This window comes from Pseudorca crassidens, chromosome X (genome assembly GCF_039906515.1).
Source record: "Pseudorca crassidens isolate mPseCra1 chromosome X, mPseCra1.hap1, whole genome shotgun sequence".
NCBI classification, from domain to species: Eukaryota; Metazoa; Chordata; class Mammalia; order Artiodactyla; family Delphinidae; genus Pseudorca; species Pseudorca crassidens.
The window spans coordinates 99,328,493-99,348,303 of record NC_090317.1 but is presented as its reverse complement, the minus strand read 5'-3'; the positions used below and the strand labels follow the sequence as shown (position 1 = coordinate 99,348,303).

General features: G+C 46.5%; 1 protein-coding gene and 1 long non-coding RNA gene across 2 annotated transcripts in view; one reads left to right on the top strand and one right to left on the bottom strand.

The window, feature by feature from the left end:
- Window positions 1-19,811, top strand: part of TSPAN7 (tetraspanin 7) — a 137,341-nt gene that overhangs the window by 113,048 nt on the left and 4,482 nt on the right. Inside the window, exons 3-6 of the mRNA XM_067722589.1 lie at window positions 2,592-2,666; window positions 5,451-5,546; window positions 7,197-7,352; window positions 12,912-12,995. Coding sequence (XP_067578690.1) covers window positions 2,592-2,666; window positions 5,451-5,546; window positions 7,197-7,352; window positions 12,912-12,995 — 411 coding nt within the window. The remainder of the gene's footprint in view (window positions 1-2,591; window positions 2,667-5,450; window positions 5,547-7,196; window positions 7,353-12,911; window positions 12,996-19,811) is intronic.
- LOC137216510 (uncharacterized) lies at window positions 10,877-17,951 on the bottom strand. Its single transcript, XR_010939803.1, has 4 exons — window positions 17,681-17,951; window positions 15,585-15,643; window positions 13,648-13,737; window positions 10,877-11,216 (listed from the first exon to the last, which is right to left on the bottom strand). It is a non-coding gene; the product is annotated as an uncharacterized lncRNA (long non-coding RNA).

The following is a 19,811-nucleotide window of genomic DNA, read 5'->3' as shown; positions in this document are numbered from 1 at the left end:
AGAGGCCAACCCCCAGCCAGTGGAACCAGACGCTGTGACGGTCAGGATCTGGCTCCACATTTTCTGAAAGCTCTCCAGGGGTGCTATTGCACAGCCGGTGCTGAGACCCTCTTCTTCAGTACAGTGAGTAGCAAGGGAAGAATTAACTCCAGAGGCATGGAAAACAAACTGCTAAAAAGCCATCTGTCCAAACAAGAAGGGAGGAGACCTGGAGACCTGACTGACCCTGATGCTAAGTGGCTTAAGTCTTGAGGGGCAAGGATGTAACCTCTTTGGGCCTTTGTCCCCATTTATGAAAGAACAGTATTGGATTAACCCACCAAGGTTTCTTCCGGCCCAAAGACTATGACTGAAGCAGGCAGAAGTGGGCATGCAACAATGGAGCAGTCATCTCTGGCTTCTTCTGAGTTTCATACCATGCTGCCATTTTCTCCTGACGCTTGTGAGCTTACTAGCAAGTGACCCTTTTGGCGAGTAGAGAAGTTTGGGGGGCTTGGTGTTGGTTTTGGTCTTCTAAAAGCTATCATTTAGTTCCTTTCACCCGCTCGATGTTGTCCTGTGTGCATACTCCCATTTTATTTATTCCTCACCACCGCCATAAAGTTCAGGTTGTGTTTTCATGTTACGCGGTAGACTTGGAGGTGAAATACCTTGTCCAAGTTCACACAACTAATGTGCAGAGAGCTGGGACGGGAAACCAGATAGGTGTCTGGAGTAGAAATAGCCAGGACTATTTCTACTCCAGTATTTTCATTTGGAGAAAACTCGAGCCCTGCCACCTGGACTTAATACAGGCTCTCCCCAGCAGGCCTTCTGAAGGAGCAGCAGCTCTCCTCTGGAAGCTTCCAGAAGCAGAGAACCTCCTAGGGATGTGAAACTGCTGATCTAGCTGAACAGAGCAGAAGTCACTCGGTTAGCTGTCCATCTAAAGTTTTACAGTCCTCATTTAACCTCATTAATTGCAAAACAATTGAAAATAACTCTTTTCACTTTATGGAGGCCCAGAACCGCGGCCCCTTTCCTAAGAGCTACACCGCAGAGTCAAAAGTTCTTTCTCCCACCTGCGTCCTGATGATGACTTTCTCACAGGACTTTCTGGTGGAGTCTAGGCCTGGGGTGAGAGTCTCCCTAGAGTACGTTGTGCTTCTAATTGCATTTTGTACCAAGCTGAGAGAGAGAAGTCGTGTACACGGAGCCTTCTATTCAGAACCGTGTGTTTGATACTTTAGTGTCTGTGCTTTCAGTGTGCGGAGAGACTTTTATTAATATTTTGAACGAAACCAGCATTTTAAGGCAGTATTTCCTCCTTTGAATATATGTGCCCCTGGCTGAGAAAAATAATTTATGATCCCATGCACACATACATACTTTCCAAGTAAGCAGTATGGCCACGTGCAGTGTACTCAAATTCTAGGGCATCACCAAAGGCCGTTCCCAACATTCAGGAGCGTTGTATTTCATTTTGAGATGAGAAGAAGCAGATTCTAAGACATATGCCTCGTAGGAGAGGAATCAATTCTCTTTCCTTTTATCTGCTTTTCAGTCACAAAAATGGAAACCCTTCATGTCTCAGAAGTACCATATAACATCCCTGAACTTAGGCACTTGCACGCACGTGCACACACACCCACACACTTGGAAAGTACAGGAAGCATGAGATGTGTAAGAAGCACTGGGGGTTTTAGATGCTTGCGAACATTGTGGGTCAGCAGCGGAGCTGATTTGCTTTTCAAAAGGCTATCAACTCCGCAGGCAGAACAAGAGAGGTAAGCGACCCACTGCTGCGGGTGCCGCATTCAGGCCGTAGTGAGGAAGGGTATCACGTGGGCCTGTGCACATCTGGGCCGCTCTGTCAGAATGGGAGGGATACAACTCCAAAGGAAGGGGGTTTGAAGCCACTTCATAGGAGATGTGCTTAAGGAAACAGGAGGGCTTGCCCGAACTGAGAGAAGCAGCCGGTCCCTCCATGGCTGTATTCACACAGACGAAGGGCCGTGGCATGGAAGAGAGGTCACACTGGTTCTGGCGTCTCCTGAAAGCAGATGCAACACCAGTAAGTGGAATTTACAAGTAGGCAGACTGTGGCCAAGCGGAAGGAGCCTTTCTGGCAATCAGAACAGTTTAAAATGTGAATGAGCTGCAAGGGATGGGCGGGAGGGAGTGGTCTCAGCTTGCAGACGCCAGGTGACCCTGGTGAGGAAAGTGGTCTAAAGGACTCACAGAAAGGGTGGAACTGTGTCCTGTGCCCTCCAGAGTACTTTCTACCTCGAGGAGCCTAACATTAAGAATAGTGGATACTCAGTTGTAAAAAGCCCTTCCAGATTTCTCTTGGTTGAGCTGACAGGCATGATGCCGGTCCCTGGACGTGCTGTCCTCAGCCCGTGTGCCCCCAAATGCTTATGCACGTTAAACAGACACATGCTTATATGGAGGCTCGCATGGGAACATCTGGAGAAGAGGCTTTTTCTACTTTGCCTTCTAGGGAATATGACAACTTGTGTAATTCCCCCTGACAAGAAGGGACCTAGCCCAAAGCAGCACTGTTCTCCCCCCGCCATATCTGACTGTGTCCTTGTCCACTTGCTTTGCAGTATGCCATGTTTCTGTCTCTGGTGTTCCTGGCTGAACTCGTGGCTGGCATTTCTGGGTTTGTGTTTCGTCACGAGGTGAGTATACACCAAGTGGAGAACTCGGTTCAAGGGTCTTTGGGAGGAGGATTTTTGAAACATCTTGGAATGTGTAAAGGATGCAGAGAAGCTAGCTGGCATCTCCAGTGGTATTTGCTAGTTTCCAAATGCCATGCACTATGAACTGAAATGCCCAGAAAATTCCACAGGTGGGGATTTCGCCAAACTTGAAACCTTAGTTGTTGACCCTCACTCTATTTCTTTATATAGCTGTCGCATGAAAGGATTCTCCGTTGTTGGATTTTTTTTTAAATTAATTTATTTTTGGCTGCGTTGGGTCTTCATTGCTACGCACGGGCTTTCTCTAGTTGCGGCAAGCGGGGGCTACTCTTTGTTGCGGTGCGCAGGCTTCTCACAGCGGTGGCTTCTCTTGCCGCGGAGCATGGGCTCTAGGCGTGCGGGATTCAGTAGTTGTGGCACGTGGGCTCAGTAGTTGTGGCTCGCGGGCTCTAGAGCGCAGGCTCAGTAGCTGTGGCGCACGCGCTTAGTTGCTCCGCGGCATGTGGGATCTTCCCGGACCAGGGTTTGAACCTGTGTCCCCTGCATTGGCAGGCAGATTCTTAACCACTGTGCCACCAGGGAAGTCCTTCCTCCTTCTTTTAAAAAAGTGACCTTCCATATAGATTAAATACTTTAAAAGTAGCCACTTCAGCAAGGCACAAGTGTATATCCGTATATCAAGATTTCTCAGAGGCCAGAGGCAAGCCAAACAAGTCGTTGGCCAAAGGCGAAGTGCTACATTTCCCCTAAGCAGCCTGTGCTCTACTGTCTGCTCCCTAGAGCCCCTGTGGGGCGCCCCCTGCCGCCCGGGGGTAAAATCCACACCCCAGTGGCGAGGAGCCCTGTGGCTTCGCTTGGTGGTGTGGGAAAAGGAGAGAAGACAGCCACGATCAAAAACCCCTACAAAGCTGTGCTTTGTTTTTTGTTTACATGTAAAATTTGAGATTTCTACAGCTGGGGAGAATGATTTTGAATCCGGTTTTGCGATCAAAACTGCTAGTTTCAAGGACACTCCCAGCTGTCCTTTGTCACATGTGGCCATCCTTCCATGTCCTGTCACTGAGGCTGCTCTATTTGGACAACGTATAGATGCTAATGCAGGGACGAGCTGCTCTCACGCTGTCTGTAGGTGCCGTGGTATCACTTTTCAGATGTGTATACTGATGATAGGTCAGAAAGTGTATAGGCTACGATACAGTTCTGGTTCTAACTCCCCACTCCCCAAATTCATTATTGTTCCCTGTAAATAACAGTAAAGATAGAAGCAGCTACACATGTGTTAGAATGGAAAGAAATAGCAAGACGGAGGTAGGAAGGTCAGTGAGGTCGAGTGTGGTAACTGTGGGTCTTGAAGTCTGGCATCACCTGTTCCCAGGCCCTGCCTTTGTGCTTGGCCAGGTCAAGTTCCCAGTGAGCCTGCCTTAGGCGCTTTCTCCCCACTCTTCCCCTTTACCAGATGTGGCCTCTCAGATGCCAAGACGGACTTCTAGAACCATTTCATGTGGGCACTGCATCCAGAGCTAGATCCCCCATTCTTATTCTCAGCTGAGGTAAAACCTGATACCTAGGACCTGAACATCCTCACCTGCCTAACCGCTTTTCACTGAAAAACCATTTAGGGAAGTGGTGGCTGGGGGTTGCAGTGCCACTCTTTGGCCGCCAGGAGTGGTCTTGAGTTTGGCTAAAGAGTCAAACACACATGATGAGAATAGGTCACAACCTAGCAGCACTGACTGAGAAGGATACAGTAAAGGAAACATAGCTTGCAGGCAGGGCAGCAGTGGGCTTGTTTCTTCAGTGGGAGTCCTCAAAGTGGTCCAGGCTCTAGTCTGTGTAGACCTGCCCACGCCGAAGAGACGATGCACGTGCAATGAAACGAGGGGACACGGCTGGGTGTGGCAACCACCTTGGCTTAGAAGGTCCATGTAAATAATGTCTCTTTATCTCTTGTAACTGTCCAATGGGCATAGCGTCCAGTATCTCAGCAAGGAACGCGCCTAGTTAGAAGAGTCACCATATTTAGCCCTAAGCTTCCCACCAGGTAATTATTCTCATTTGCCGAAGTCCAAGGCCAGAGCCATTTCACCAATCGGGGCACCTTTTACCATAAGCGGGGTTGCCTGGTAACACACCTGATGCTCCGCCTTCAGTAGGTTTCCAGGAAAACAGAACTTGAAAGATAACCCAAGGTCAAATGTGTTCAGAGAGAAGGAGAAAGGGTTTTGCTAACCATTTATTAACAAGTGAAGTCCATGTCCTTTAGCCTCTTTTTCTCATCGCAATGAAGACAGGTAAGTGAAAGCTGGTTTTGCCCCACTCCTGTATGGTACACTAGGGATCTGATTCTGGTCAAAACATCGGTCTTCCTGCCCGCCCCACACACAATGGCCTGTCCTTTGTCATTCTTCTGAGTAAGGGCAGAAAAAGTTATAGAAAGCAAGGCAGTAACCAATTCCAAGAAAATAACTAGAAAACCATCACAGCCCTTTCCGAATCTGACTAGCCACCTGAGTGGCTCATTGAACTAGGCAGGGTTCCTCCGGATTGGGGGTAAGGGAACATTTTTTTTTTTAACTCCTGAGCTAACAACCCCCTTGGCCGATCTTCTGAGCTCTTTTGTCTCAGAAAATAGGGCATCCCCTCCCTGGCCTACATTTATTCGGAGACTTTCAGAAGAGGCTCTTTTGGGGGGGAAGTTGGTACGAATCTGTGTCCATCTGGGCTGCACTGGACCAGAAGCACATCGCCCCTTGTCTTCCCTAGATCAAGGACACCTTCCTGAGGACTTACACTGATGCCATGCAGAATTACAATGGCAACGACGAGAGGAGCCGGGCAGTGGATCACGTGCAGCGCAGCGTAAGTTCCAGGAAGGAGATGGGGCTGGCAATGGCCTGCGAGGTCGGGCCGTGGACTTGTGGGCTGCCGGTGACGCTGGACTGGCAGTGTTTGCTCTTGAGCCCCACTCTCCGCCTCTTGGCCCAGTTCCCTTTCCAACAGTGGACATCCAGTACTTTTTCAGGGTCCAGGGATCCAGGTAATTGGTGCCAAGAAGGACCACTCCCTCCGGTTTGCTTTTCATCCGTAAGGATGTGAGCATCCCAAGGAGAGCTAGTTTGCCCTTAAAAATCTGAAGCCTTGGAACAGTGAGTGTAGGACAGCCTGACTTCGAGTTGGCTCCCTAAGACCAGCCTTCTGGAAATGGTGTCTTGAGGCTGGGCGGTGAGCTCAGGTGAGCTGTGTTCACCGGCTTGGGCGGTGCAGTGGGGTTGGAGAGCCGATCTCAGAGCAACTGAGGATCCTGCAGGCGTGTGAATGGCCTAGGCTGCCTGGTGTTTCTCAGAGGATATGAGGAAAGTAGTTGTTTCCTGCCTGGAGGTGCTCAAGCCTGACTGCCCATCAGGATCAGCTGGAGAGGTTATTTTGTTTTTTGTTTTCACGGTACACAGGCCTCTCACTATTGTGGCCTCTCCCGTTGCGGAGCACAGGCTCCGGACGCGCAGGCCCAGCGGCCATGGCTCACGGGCCCAGCCGCTCTGCGGCATGTGGGATCTTCCCGGACCGGGGCACGAACCCGTGTCCCCTGCATCGGCAGGCGGACTCTCAACCACTGCACCACCAGGGAAGCCCCTGGAGAGGTTTTTGATTGAGGGGTGTCTTTTATTGTTGTGTTGTTTTGTTTTGACTTTAGAAGCAGTATTTTTATGTTTTTGGTAATTTATTTTGGTAGAATCTCAAAGTTACCCAGAAAAGCTGCAGGAATAGTACAAGGAGCTGTACCCCTTTTACCCAGATTCACCAATTAATGACATATTTTGCCCCGTCTGCTTCAATATCCTCTGTGTCAGCAGTTGGCACATCTTTGCTGTAAAGGGTCAAGTAGTAACTATTTGAGGCTTTGAAGGCCATGCAGTCTCTGTCACAACTGCTCTACTCTGCCTTTGTAGCACAAAATCTGCCCTAGACAACACGTAACACAGAGGCACAGCTGTGTCCCAGTAAAACTTGATTTACAAAACCAGGGAGCTGGTGGGCTGTAGTTTACCAGCACCAACTCTCTCTTCCTCAATGTGCATCTTTTTCCCCCCCTAAACTATTTATGTACGTATTAGTACAGATCTTGGGGAGAGCTTTCTAAAACCATTTTGGCCTGAGCTCCCCATCGACGGTCCTGATTCAGTAGATCTCTACATCTGTCTCTTTAGCAGCACCTAATCACGCAGGTGATTTTGATGCTTAGCCAGGCCAGAGAGCAGCTGCTTGGCTTTGGGAGGTGGAAACCAACGCAATATGGCGTCTAGGACTCACTTCGTCCGCTGAGTTCGCGTGGGTATGCCAGTGAGTAGAATTGCTAGTGGAGCTTCAGCTCATCTTGGCTCACCAAAGCTGTGCCTGTCAACTTAGGGCCTGGGCCCATGTTTTTCTTTTAAAAGCTGCAAAGCACTGGGTGCAGAGACCACAGTGCCTTTGATCTGCCACACTTAATTCCTTTCCTTTTCCCGTTAACAGCTGAGCTGCTGTGGGGTGCAGAACTACACCAACTGGAGCACCAGCCCCTACTTTCTGGAGCACGGCATCCCCCCAAGTTGCTGCATGAATGACACCGATTGTAATCCCCAGGATCTGCACAACCTGACCGTGGCCGCCACTAAAGTGAACCAGAAGGTACTCACTCCCTCTTGGTCCTGATGGGACTCAGTGGTGAATGTTTGGGGAGGGCTTTTTCGTCTCTGTGAAATTATGACAAATAGGTTAGAAATGATAGTCTTGGAGAGAGTCAGGAATCTTCCTTTGTGGTTCTTTCTGGCCAGGGAGAGGCACTGGGCTGCCCACTTCTGAAGGAGAAAGCCTTGCCTCAGCGAGACTCTACGAGGCATAGTTAGGAAGGGTTAGCAAGTGGTTCCTGTTAACCCTGATGCTGATGTCAGGGAATGTGGCCTTCTTTCTGGGTGTCTGTCTTCTGCTTAATGTACCTTCAAAACATGAAATTATTCCCAGCTGGGTGCCGGTCCTCAGCGGAAAGAGGGAGTTGAGTTGACAGACAGCATCTGCTTCTGCGAGGAGGGTGGCCTTGATTTTAGGGACTTCACTGCATTGGGAAAAGAAATCAACAACTTCAACTCACTCTCAACATCCTGACTCCCAAAGAAATTAGAGGAAAAAAAAACTGGCCAAGAGAAATTTGAAAGTTAGTACATAGTAGAAATGAGGGAAATGAAACTTAGGTAGAGAAAAGGAAAATCAATTCTGTATTCCACTCTGCAGAGAATCTGATGAAGACATGATACAGCTGTGTGTGAGGACTATCTATTCTTAAACATTTAGGGAAATGCCAGATAGAAACTATGTCTTGCTGAAACAAAAGGGAGGAAAAAAACCCTACTGTTGAGTTTACCTGTGGTTATGCTGCCATCAGGTAAATTTTCTTTTCTTACTAAGTTTTTTTTTTTTTTTTTTTGGCCACGCTGCACGGTAATGTGGGATCTTAGTTCCCTGACCAGGGATCGAACCCGTGTCCCCTGCAGTGGAAGCTTGGAGTCTTAACTATTGGACTTCCCTGGAGTCTTAACCAGGGAAATCCCAAAGTTCTAGTTTTCTAAGGTCTTCAAAATTCTATGGGATCCGGGCCACCTACTGAATAATTCACAGAAGATAGCCATCCTTTCAAGCTAAGAATGTTAAGAGATGGTTTCTATACTTTACCCACGTAATGTTGGTATTTGTAGCAGAACTGCTGCAAGGCATTGTTGCCATATTCTGGAAGCTCCTTTTGTCATTCTGGGTTTATTACTTGGCTGTTGGTGTGGTGAGATAAGATGTTCAGTACAGACAGCTTCTTGTGTGAGCTAAGAGAACATCTGTTCCAACTGGAATTTTTTATGAACCCCACGTTTGAGGCCTCCTTCGCCTCTCATCAGCAAGGTGACTTCCGGTTTCTTCATGGACACCTCCATTGAGCATCCGTATATGTCATTATGCTGCCATTGTATGAAGTGCTGAGCAGACCTGGCACTCAGTGGACACTCCGATGTATAGAAGGCAAGACGTGCTTTATGGAGTGAGAGACTGGCACAGCAGAGCCTCAGGAGGTCCTTTGTAGAGGCGGCAATCATCAACCTTGATAAAAGCCTTCTTTCTGAAAAAAAATTTCACCCAAACCACTTCTCCTGTGAAAGTTGAGGGCTTCGAAGTCAGGACCACAGGGTCTGGAGTCAGACTGCAGTTTAAATCCTGGCTCAGCCACTTGCTGGTTGTGTGATCTTGATCAAGTGACTTAACCTTTCTCAGCCTTGTTTTTCTCATCTGTAAAATAGAGAGGATAACAGTTCTTGCCCCTTAGGATTGACAGGAGAATTGAATGAGATAAAACATCTAAAGCACAGTGCATGGCAGAGAGCAAAGGACAAGATGAACGTTAACTGTAATGTTAAATGGTAGCTGTGGTGTAAATGTCACAATAACGGTGACGTTTGTCTTCCACCCTACCACACTGTGCCTTTTATTAGAAATGATGCAGCAGGTCCTTGTAGGGAGGGTCTTTTGTTTGTATTCAAAAGCAGGCTGAGGCAGATCCTATAGTGCACCTCTAGAATCCTTACAATGATTTCCAGAAAGATAGGGGAGCATTTTTTCACTTCACTGATAACCTACAAATTGGCCTCGCTCCCAGCCTCCCCCCCCCACCCCCGACAATCCTACTTTACATTTTCCTGGGTGCCTCAAATACCTGGAAGAGATACTTCTCACTTCCCTTTTACCCTCCAACCTGGCTCCCTCTGTGGAGAGAAAGTGAATGAAAACTGAAATTTGCCTAGGAAGTTTCATTAGATATTCTCATTTAATGCCCACCTGAACTTCTCAGACCAATTACTTCCCAGGCCTGAGTCTGTGACACCTCATCTATAAAAGGTAAGCAGTGCGGACGGGGTGGAGATGTGGAGTGATAGTCGATGCTCGTAAAGGTTAGCCTCCCCAAACTGACTCCCTCCCCCAGGAAGATTAACTCCCACCATGTCCTAGTTCTGTGGAATCCTGTTATAAAATACATGTATTCTCAATCCCCATAGATCTTTCAGTGTCTTGAACCCTGTGCCCTGATAGCACAGAAAGGTGGCTCTCGGCTCTTACCTGGCAGCCTGAGAAACCTACCTTGTACAAATCACTGGCAGAGAGCAGGAAGGTGAGAGCGGTTAAGCAGGAAATTTATCGTTTTGTTTTGAGGACAGCTTTGATTTTGGTTTTGCTAAGCATGATGATCAAACGTCCACAGGTTCAGTTAGCTAACAGCATTGACCGACCCCTACCCCCTAGGAATTCCTTGCCTTTTTTTAAAGAGCCAGGGCAAGAGGAAGAGAGTTATTCTGGTTGGCAGCTCCAGAGGTACCTCCTCCCAGTACCTGCCTGGAAGCAGCCGTGCTACTCCTGCTACTGAAAAGCCTGCCACTTGCAGGTGTTTCCCATCAGAGGCCCTGTTGATTTAGACTTGCTGAGAGGGTGAGCAAATTACCTGTTCTGTTTCTGGGTGTTTCCTAGGACATTTAGCAGGTCTCTGTAGATTGTTCTCACACCTGACAATCAGGCTTTCATTTTCAGAAATTAAGAGAGATCGTCGTGGGTAGATAAGAGAATTTTCGGGGAGAACTTGAGGTGGAAGGCAAACGTGCACTGGGGTTGTAGGATCGAAGCAGTTCGGGCAGTCTGCAGACCTAGGCCGAGACCTGGAAAATGGGCTTGTGAGTCCATAGAGTGAACAACAGAGGAAAAGCTGGAGAAGGAAAGCATTTATTGCAACCTGGGTCTTGTATCGTTTAAACAACAATGAAGAAGCTAAATCACTTTCATCTTTTCACCTTAAGTAACTCTCTCTTATTGCTATAATTTATTAATTTGCTCTTTGTTTAGAGTGAAAAAGGGTGGAGGAACTTTATTTAGCGAAGAGTGCTTCTCAAACTTTAATGGGCACGTGAAACATCTGGAGATATTAACATTCATTAAAACTCATTAAAAATGAGTAACCCCGGGATCTGGCAGATTCTGGTTCAGTAGGTCTGGAGTGAGGTCTCAGATTCTGCATTTCTAACAACATCCCCAGTAATGCTGCTTCTGCTGCTTGTAGCAACACCCCGGTGCGAGGAGCAAGGTTTAGAGAGAACGATTTTGCCACAGTGGTACTAATGCCAGGCCCTTACTTCATTTTTCTGTTTTCTCTTACTGGTTGGAGTGGGCTTTTCAAAAATAATGTGACTGACTCTGATTTCTACTCCATTGTAGGAGATTTCATACTTTAGAAAACATATTCACCTTATGTGTAGAATTAAAGTTCACAGCAAAAAAAAAAAAAAAATAGAAAAAATAACCCTATTCCCCCCCCAAAAAAAACCAAAAACACCTATCCCAAACTCTTTTGCAGAGTAAGAAAATAGCTCACCTCAGTTCTCTCTGGTTTTTATTACTGGGTTTGTGTTTCCATATTTTGAGCTGATGTAACACTGGCGGTGGTCTGAACTTCATTCCCTGGCCCAAGCATCGCTGTGGGGAGGAGATACAGCAATGAACAATGACCAGCACATAAAAACTCTATCTTAGCTGCTGCCATTTGGGAAAGTGCTAGAATATCCACCTCTCTTCTGGCTTTGACTTCTTCCTAACCCGAACTTTCTTTCCACTACCTTTTGGAAAATAGTATGATATATAGTTTCACTAGTAGAAATTAAATCAGTGAGCAAGCTTCTCCTATAAACAGAGAAGCAAATTGAAAAACTTTCCATGAGCAATAATGTATTTCCTTTCCCACCCCTGCCTTCAAATTTGCATCAGGTAACTAAGGAGCATAGTTTGTCCATTGCATTGAAAACGTGTCAAAGCACTGCTGCTAAATTAATGCATCTTTGTCTTTGCAAACAGACTGTGAATGCATAAAATATCATTTATTAGAAGATACAGCATTGGCAGACTTTTCACAAGCTCTATGAGAAATGTTAAATCATTAAACTTTGAATTTAAAAATGGGAGACATGTTTTTGGTTGTTCTTGTTCCTCAGATGTTATTACAATTTAGTGGGCCTTTCTTGATTAACAATAATCCTCTTTACCCTGTTTATGAAATTGTCTTGATTTTTCACAGACTTCATACATTCAAGTTGAGGCCCTTTTTCAGAAAACTGGAAAATCACCATGTCTTCCAAAGCTGAACACGTCAGTTCAGAAGTCTAGGTTGATTTGGCCCAGTTCCAAACTACAGAAATACACTCACACACTGACACACATATATGTTCGCTAATTCCTGCTGTTTGAGCTGTCAGGCGTTTTAACAGGAAGAGTCAGCTTTTGCCTTTGCCTTACGAGTGATGCACAAAATTTGGTGTCCTACCTGGACTGGGTTGATAAAATGTAATCCAGAATAACAACAAAACTAGTTTAGCAACATTGTCGAACTCCAACCAGACCATTTCTTTTAAAGAAATTAAACTTTATCAATATTAAACTAACATTGAAATTGGTAAAATTGGTGTTGGTTTTAACCACAACATGTGGAGATTTCACAGGATGTTAAAGGGAAACTCCATTTTATGAATGAGGTTACTGACATCATAATAGAGAGAGGGGAAGTGACTTCTTCAAGGTCCCATAGTAAATCTGTGGAAAATATGACTCTAGAACATGGGGTTTTCCCTACTAAAAAAAAACTTAATGGTCTCCGTAGGAAGATCCCTAAAATGCCATAAAGTTGGCAGGTATTCAAACACCTCCTTCTAACCAGAGGATTTCACTTTATTTATCTAAGATTCTGTCATTTGTTGTCAAAATGCTAGTAACTCTGTTTATGATGCTGAGTTTTCCTGATCAGGGACGCAGAATGCCTTTGCACGTGTTTAAGTCTGCTTCTGTATCCACAGCATTCGCCTCATGGATCTTAGACTTCTTGCTAAATTTCATCATACAACAGAAACGTTTGTGGATGAAAGTGTATATCTGGGATTTACTTTAAAATAATCCAGCCAGGGGATGTGTGTTGAAGAAATTTAAATGAAACAAGATCGGCCATATGTTCACTGTGATTTTAGAGGAAGGGTCACTTGGGGGTTCTGTACCGTTTGTATGTTTGAGATTTTTCGTTCTGTTTGCGTAATGAAGGTTGGGGTGTATGTGGGAGTGTCGCGAGGTAACCCAGCCGGTCTGGCCTGGGTGAAACATGTCTCTGAGACCGTGTCTCTGTGTTTTCAGGGTTGTTATGATCTGGTGACCAGTTTCATGGAGACCAACATGGGAATCATCGCTGGAGTGGCTTTTGGGATCGCATTCTCCCAGGTAATCTTGCGGTCGGACCTAGCCTTTCCTCTGTCTCCTGCTCTCCTTTCCCTCCCTGGTCTCCAGATTCTGTGGCGGCCTCCCCGTGCCTGGGGAAAGGCTGATGGATGGGGTCAGAACTCCTTGCTCATTAGTCCTCAGGTCATCTGTTTATTGATTTTTCTTTTTCAACTTAAATGAAGTTTTGCCATCAAGGGAATATTGGTTACAGTTCAACTAATGACTAGCTCCAGAAAAACAACTCCCTTCTTCTGTAGGTCAAATGGAGGTTAGCTGAACAAGGTGCCGCCTTAATTGGAGCCTAAACAACTCCAAACATCAAATGGCTGATTTGGATTCGGGGAGGAGGGTAGGGCTCTTTTCCTGGTTGACCTGTCCCTTTTTGGTTCTTAGTTCCCGGGGATTGTGCATGAGATCGCTCGCTCCCTTTTAAAGAAAGCCGAAATGTAGCAAATTTCATCCTGTCATCGTTATTGGATCTCAAGGTTTGATTATTGTTTCTTAAGAGGAAACTGAATTTGTGTATATGAAATGTTATATGCCTTTATCTCCACCCAGCCTCTAAAAAAGCATGGGAGAAGCCATTATGCAAACTAAGCCACACATACTGAAGGATGGAACATGATTAAGCTAAATCTAAAATTTTGCCTACCTGCACCAGGCAGTGTGTTGCCCCACAGGCTTCTGATCTCCCGGCCAGTTGCTATAATGTTGCTGTGGGTGGAAGGATCAGCATATATACCTAACAACCAAAAAAAAATTGATTTATCTTTAACACAGAATTTTTTTCAGACCAACAGATCATTTTTCCAACAAAGCCCAATTAGTGTTACCTCAGTAATGTTGCCATGGCTCTGGTTTTATCTGCCTGAATTCTATATCAGGTCTCCCAGACTATAATTACCCCTCCCTCCACGGCCCCTATACCACTTCCCTTCTTGCTGAGCAATGCAGATGCACTTTAATCTTATTTAAGTTTGTTCCTAAAACATCTTTATTGAAATATGGCCTATAAAGAGAAGCGCACACATTGTAAGTATACAGCTTAATAAGTTATCAAAAAATGAGCTTACCTGTGTACTGACCACCACTTAGATCAAGGCATAGCATGTTAGCCTGGTAGTTTTTGCACATGGAGGGCTTGGCCTCAATTAAGTCTAATAAGCTTTTCTTCCCAAGAAGTTACCAAACCGTGTGTGACATTTCCTCTCACAAGGGCATGTGGGCCCAGCCAGCACGAGTGTGTATTTCTTGTGGCAGTTTTAAAAATCTTTTACCACGTTTTGTTTTTTTGCGGCTCGGGAAGGGCTTAAACCCTCAACACGCCAACACACACAGACCAGATTGGTGCCACAGACAGTACTGATTAACTCGGTCTCGAAAGACACATCAAAAGAAGTTGAAGCCCTGAACTTTCTTCTGGTTGCTATCCTGTTTCAGTAATAACACTTCAGTGACATATCAGTAATGGCCAGGGGACATTTTAGAGGATTCTGGACCATGTGTCCGATGCAGTGTGCAGGAGGCATCTGGCAGGTGCACATATGGTCTGCTTTACACATGTACGTGCAGTGTTGGGTTAAGCACCTACAGGACAGGCTTGTGCTTGCGTTTGAGGAGGACCGTCCCCTTGGAGGAAGGAATATGGCTGCAGTCGGCCCTCATGGCTACCCTAGACTCATGAAGGGACACGAAGCCGGTACTCTCCCTGGGGAACAGAGAGCCTCAGAGAGCCAGGACTCTCGTGGATGAAACATCTTTTCATCCAAGAACCTTTCCATGTGGCCACGAGGGGTTGGGAAAACAGTCCTACTTTCATGAGTGAGGTGAACCAGGTCATAAAGAATCTGATTAATACCTCTCGCACTTCTCACATCCCCGTGGAGGGATTTAGGGTGTAGACCAGTGGTTATCTGGCCCGATGAGCACTCATCTCTGTGTGCTACGTGGAAGAAACCCCTGCCGTGGGGCTCGCTGAGTTTGCTCTGTGGCCCTCTGGGGCAACGAGAAAGGGGCTTTGGCGCCAAGGAAGCCCCAGACAGACTCTCATCACAGAGTTTAGGTTTCTTCAAGGTACTACAGGGTTGTTGGGATAAGAAAACAAAACCCAAAGCCCAGGAGCATCGCAGAGGCAGTACCATTCACCCACGTGGCCGGTCAACCACAGTGGGACAGAGACTTGAGATCTGCTGTGCTCAGCTTGGGGCAGGGAAAGGGATGGCCACGGCCAGCTGTTATTAGCCGGACGCACTAGGAACTGCAGCTTTTAACGGTGCCAGCAGCCTCAGGGTACCTGGAAGCTGAAGCTGGCTTCCAGTCGTCAGTAGATCCAGGGCCTCTCTGGGACCACGGTGGCCACTTACCAGATGCCCATTCAAGAACCAGCCTTACTCACCTGCCACCAAAGCTTTAGCCACAGGTGTTCAAAAATTCTAGAACAAGCGTTATAGTAAAACTTAGCAGATGTTGGCTGATACCGATAGATCAGTCACAGTGGCCTATGTGGTGGCCTGCGTATAAGAAAGCAAGCTCTGCTGAGTAGAGGCCAAAGTGGGTAGGAAAGAAGAGAGCACCTGCCCCACTCCTTACCTGCTCTCCACCTTCTCCTTGCCCTCTTCCTCACCTGCTCTCATGACGTCCACGCTATCCTGTTGGAACAAACCGGCCTTGCACATCTGTTGTCTTAGAAATCAAAGGTAGTATAAAGTACAAGGGAAACTAAGCCGAGTCTAGCCTTTTAATAGACCGTGCGAGAACTCTGTCCTGTTACCTAACTTAGCTAGCTTAAAGCTCTTGAGTGCTGTTTTTGGGTAGCAGGGTTTGGCCAGGTGTTTAATATTTGGATAGCAGGGTTTGGGCAGGTGTTTAATATTTCTCTGCACAAAGTCCCAGTGCCTTTGCCCTCGCAAGGAAAAGGCCATTTGTCTGGACTTGATGGGCAGGTCCTGCTGCCCTGAATCTATAGCAGATGGCTGAGTGTGTTTTTATAGGGTACCTCCTCCCTGCATCTTCGGCAGCTACTCTCTTATTCGAGGGGTCTTGGGAACACACACACAGAGAAATAGCCTCACCTCCCTCGTCCCTAACATGACCTGGAAACCAAGCGTCCGAGTCTGGACACTTGTATTGCTCAGCTTGTGACACTGCTTCCCGCCCTGGTTGGCCTTCTGCTATGGGTCTCTGGATTTAGCACTTCTGTATCCAACGTAAATAGCTTCGCTAGACTTGGAGACTATTAGGCTGGATTAATCCCCCAAAGCACAGAATGTTACAGTCCTGAGTAAGGACGGTGGAGCTGTTTTCCAGAAGGGAGAGTTGAGGGCTTTGCTTGAGGTTGGGTGGCTACTGGAGATCCAGGATTACAATTCTGAGGGTCTCATCTGGTCTGCTGTATTCAACATTCAGGCCAGAGACAACCCTTGTTCTTGCTTCACGTAGCACCTAAATGGAGCTCAGTTTGTGCCTTTATAATGAAAGGATTTGAGTTCGTGGAATTGCAAAGACAAAGATACTCATTAAAAAAATACAGATCCTGGCTTCCCAGGTGGCGCAGTGGTTAAGAATCCGCCTGCCAATGCAGGGGGACACGGGTTCGAGCCCTGGTCCGGGAAGATCCCACATGCCGCAGAGCAACTAAGCCCGTGTGCCATAACTACTGAGCCTGTGCTCTAGAGCTCGCAAGCCACAACTACTGAGCCCGTGAGCCACAGCTACTGAAGCCCGGGCCCCTAGAGCCCGTGCTCCGCAGCAATAGAAGCCACTGCAATGAGAAGCCCACGCACCGCAATGAAGAGTAGCCCCGCTCACCGCAACTAGAGAAAGCCCGCACGCAGCAACAAAGACCGAACACAGCCAAAAACACATTAAAAAAATACAGATCCTCTTCCTACCTATCCATCCCCTGACCCTCACCCCTGCAGGGCCTCCTCCGGGGCCCACAGGCTACTGAGCTGATTCCTTACGGACCAAGGATTCTTTTCTGGGACTTGTTTACCTTTTCTGTATAGAGGGCAGGGAACAAAGCTGTCAATAGCCTTGATGAGACATGGCTGAATAAGGCTAACGGAAGTTTTTACTTATTCCCCTAGTGTTTTCAGGCCCTGAAACGGTCCCTAAAAGCATTTATACAGTTTTATTTCAAACCAGATACCTTGGCACCTACCCAGTTCAGTCATGAACATAAAATCTCCACAGACATTCTAAGGATCGAAATTTTCGACCTATTGCTTTTGCCACTTTCTTGTTAAGAAAGTTGCCTTTTACACTTTGTTTGCTGGCCTCTCTCTGCCCCTCAGGAATCGGGGACCGGGCCACGTTTACCTCCCATGGTGATCGCAGGGGAAGACAGCCTTGCCCTGTCGCCTTTGCTGACCTGGACCCCACCCCTCTCTCAGCCCCTCTGCCGCCTCTTGGAGTCCATCCTGTTCCTGGTAATTAGCAGAGCCCCAGCGACGTGATCGCTGTTACTGGCGCTCTCTTTGTGGGAATGCTTCGAGAAGGTTAGATTAGACCTCTTATAAGTCTGTCCTTCCCTCTCTGGCTTGCTCCCGGAGGTTTTCATGACCCAAAAGAAAGCAGAATATATAGTACAGACAATGCCGAGAGCGGTAAAAAGAAAATGTTACTTCCAACGATTAGATGAAGGCTAATTACAAAGTCTTAGACGACAATATAAATAATCTGACCTCAGACTCCCTAGGCTGTACGGCACTTGACACTTCGCCAGTCACGGGGAGAGGGAGAGGTGACTCTGGGGTCTCCGTCCTGAGGGCTGTTTAGCGTAAGAGGCAAGCTCTCCTTTTCCTGTCTTCCTCCGGGGTTTAAAGCAGAAGTTTGTTCCGGTGCCCACAGTCTCCAGCCTTAAGACACATCAGCAGTGTGCTTCTGAGGGGCAGCCTGGAATCCCACAGAGCATACCTCTGTTCTTTGAGGCGCTATTTACATATATTTAACCTAAAACAAAATAAAGATGGATTTTTCTGTGTACAGATTAATCGGGTCTAGTGGCAAGCGAGCGTTTGGTCCTGACTCTGAGAAAGAGGCTATGTCTTTACCAGGCTTTCAGTTATGTACCTAGAAATAATCTGGTAGTAAATGGTATTAAGTATAGGATGTTTCCCCCCCTCCCCGCTTTCCCTTAACTTGGTGCTTAGGGAAATGAGAGATCAAAGTTTTCTCTCAAATATGATGAGACACTGTAGCAAATTTGACGTCAGTAACCCTGCAAACAATTCAAAACACCCACCATATCCCAAATCCTAGTTTTTCTTGCACTAGAATTAACTAAAATAAAAGCCAATATATGTAAACTGCTGTATTCACAAAGCTTGTGTGTGCCTCAGCTCAGGACTTTTTTTCGGAACAATTTCTGAGTAGATGTTAACATTATTGCCCAGGGGATTTTTGCAGAAACTAACACCTGTGGCCAGCGATTTGTTCTGTAAGTGAATACTGAAACACCCGCGTCTGAGTAAATATCAACAACTTTTTTTGCACTTAACGTATTTACCTGAAACTTTGTTCACGTCTTACTAAAGCATTCTGATATTTCATTAGAACAGGATAGGCGGTATAGCAGGCACCTCTGTGCAGGGGAACAGAACATCTATTACAAATATGCCATGTTTCACTGTGCTTTCCCCTGGAAGAGCAGACTCTATACTTTCTGGCGGCATTTTTTATTTTAGTCCTGTGGGTATCATTTCCTCTAGAAGATGTTCGTTTATTTTACCTGGTGGTCGACAAGGTGGGTCTTTGCAGGGGGCTCTTTCAGAAACGCCACAAGAAGGACCAGGTGCGGGACTACCACTACGTTCACCAGGATGGTCAGTTAACCATTCTCTAGCTACTGCTAACAAAAATTGCTTGTAAGACTTTTTATTCTGTGCACTAAGGCTACAATAAATTTTTTTTTTTTTTTGGCGGTACGCGGGCCTCTCACTGTTGTGGCCTCTCCCGTTGCAGAGCACAGGCTCCGGACGCGCAGGCTCAGCGGCCATGGCTCATGGGCCCAGCGGCTCTGCGGCATGTGGGATCCTCCCGAACCGGGGCACAAACCCATGTCCCCTGCATCGGCAGGAGGACTCTCAACCACTGCGCCACCAGGGAAGCCCTGGCTACAATAAATTTTAAACGCATTGAATACACCACAATTAATCAAATAGAAACCCACTTTCTTATACCATTTTCGAGTTTTCCAGAGGATATTGAGGTTTGCCAGATATTGATCAGATCGATCAGCTCCTTTCATATATTTGTCGTACTCTAATATACAAGTGGGCTTAGTTATCTGATGTCCAGTCCTCCTAACTTTCCTGTAGATGCTGTGGAGGAGTCATGAATAATGTCGCCATGCGGACTAACCTCTTGTCTTTCCATATAAGAAGAATCACTTCTCCCTTCTGTAAGAATGTCATTTCTCCCCTCTGTAGATTTTTAGCTTTCTCCTTTAATTGGTTTGGTAGACCACGACTCTCTCTTATAGTCCCACAAACTCTGGTTTTATTTTTCAACAATATTTCAGATGTGGACACACTGTTGTAATGATTGTCTTGGTAAATATGGTGCCATGAACCAAGATAAGGTTGTAGGACCGATAATATTGTTTCTTGCAGTTTCTTTCCTTCACCCATGTAAATCTCAAGGTTGCGTATATATCCGGTTTCACTTTTGCTAAGCACCCTGACCAAAATTCCATATCTTGTAAGTTTTCCGGGATTATAGGTTTTGAATCTGAGTCGTCCTCTCCACTTTATCTTTGCCTCCTCAAGTGATAGCTCTTGTTTAGGTATATAGATCAGTTGAAATTTGCGTAGA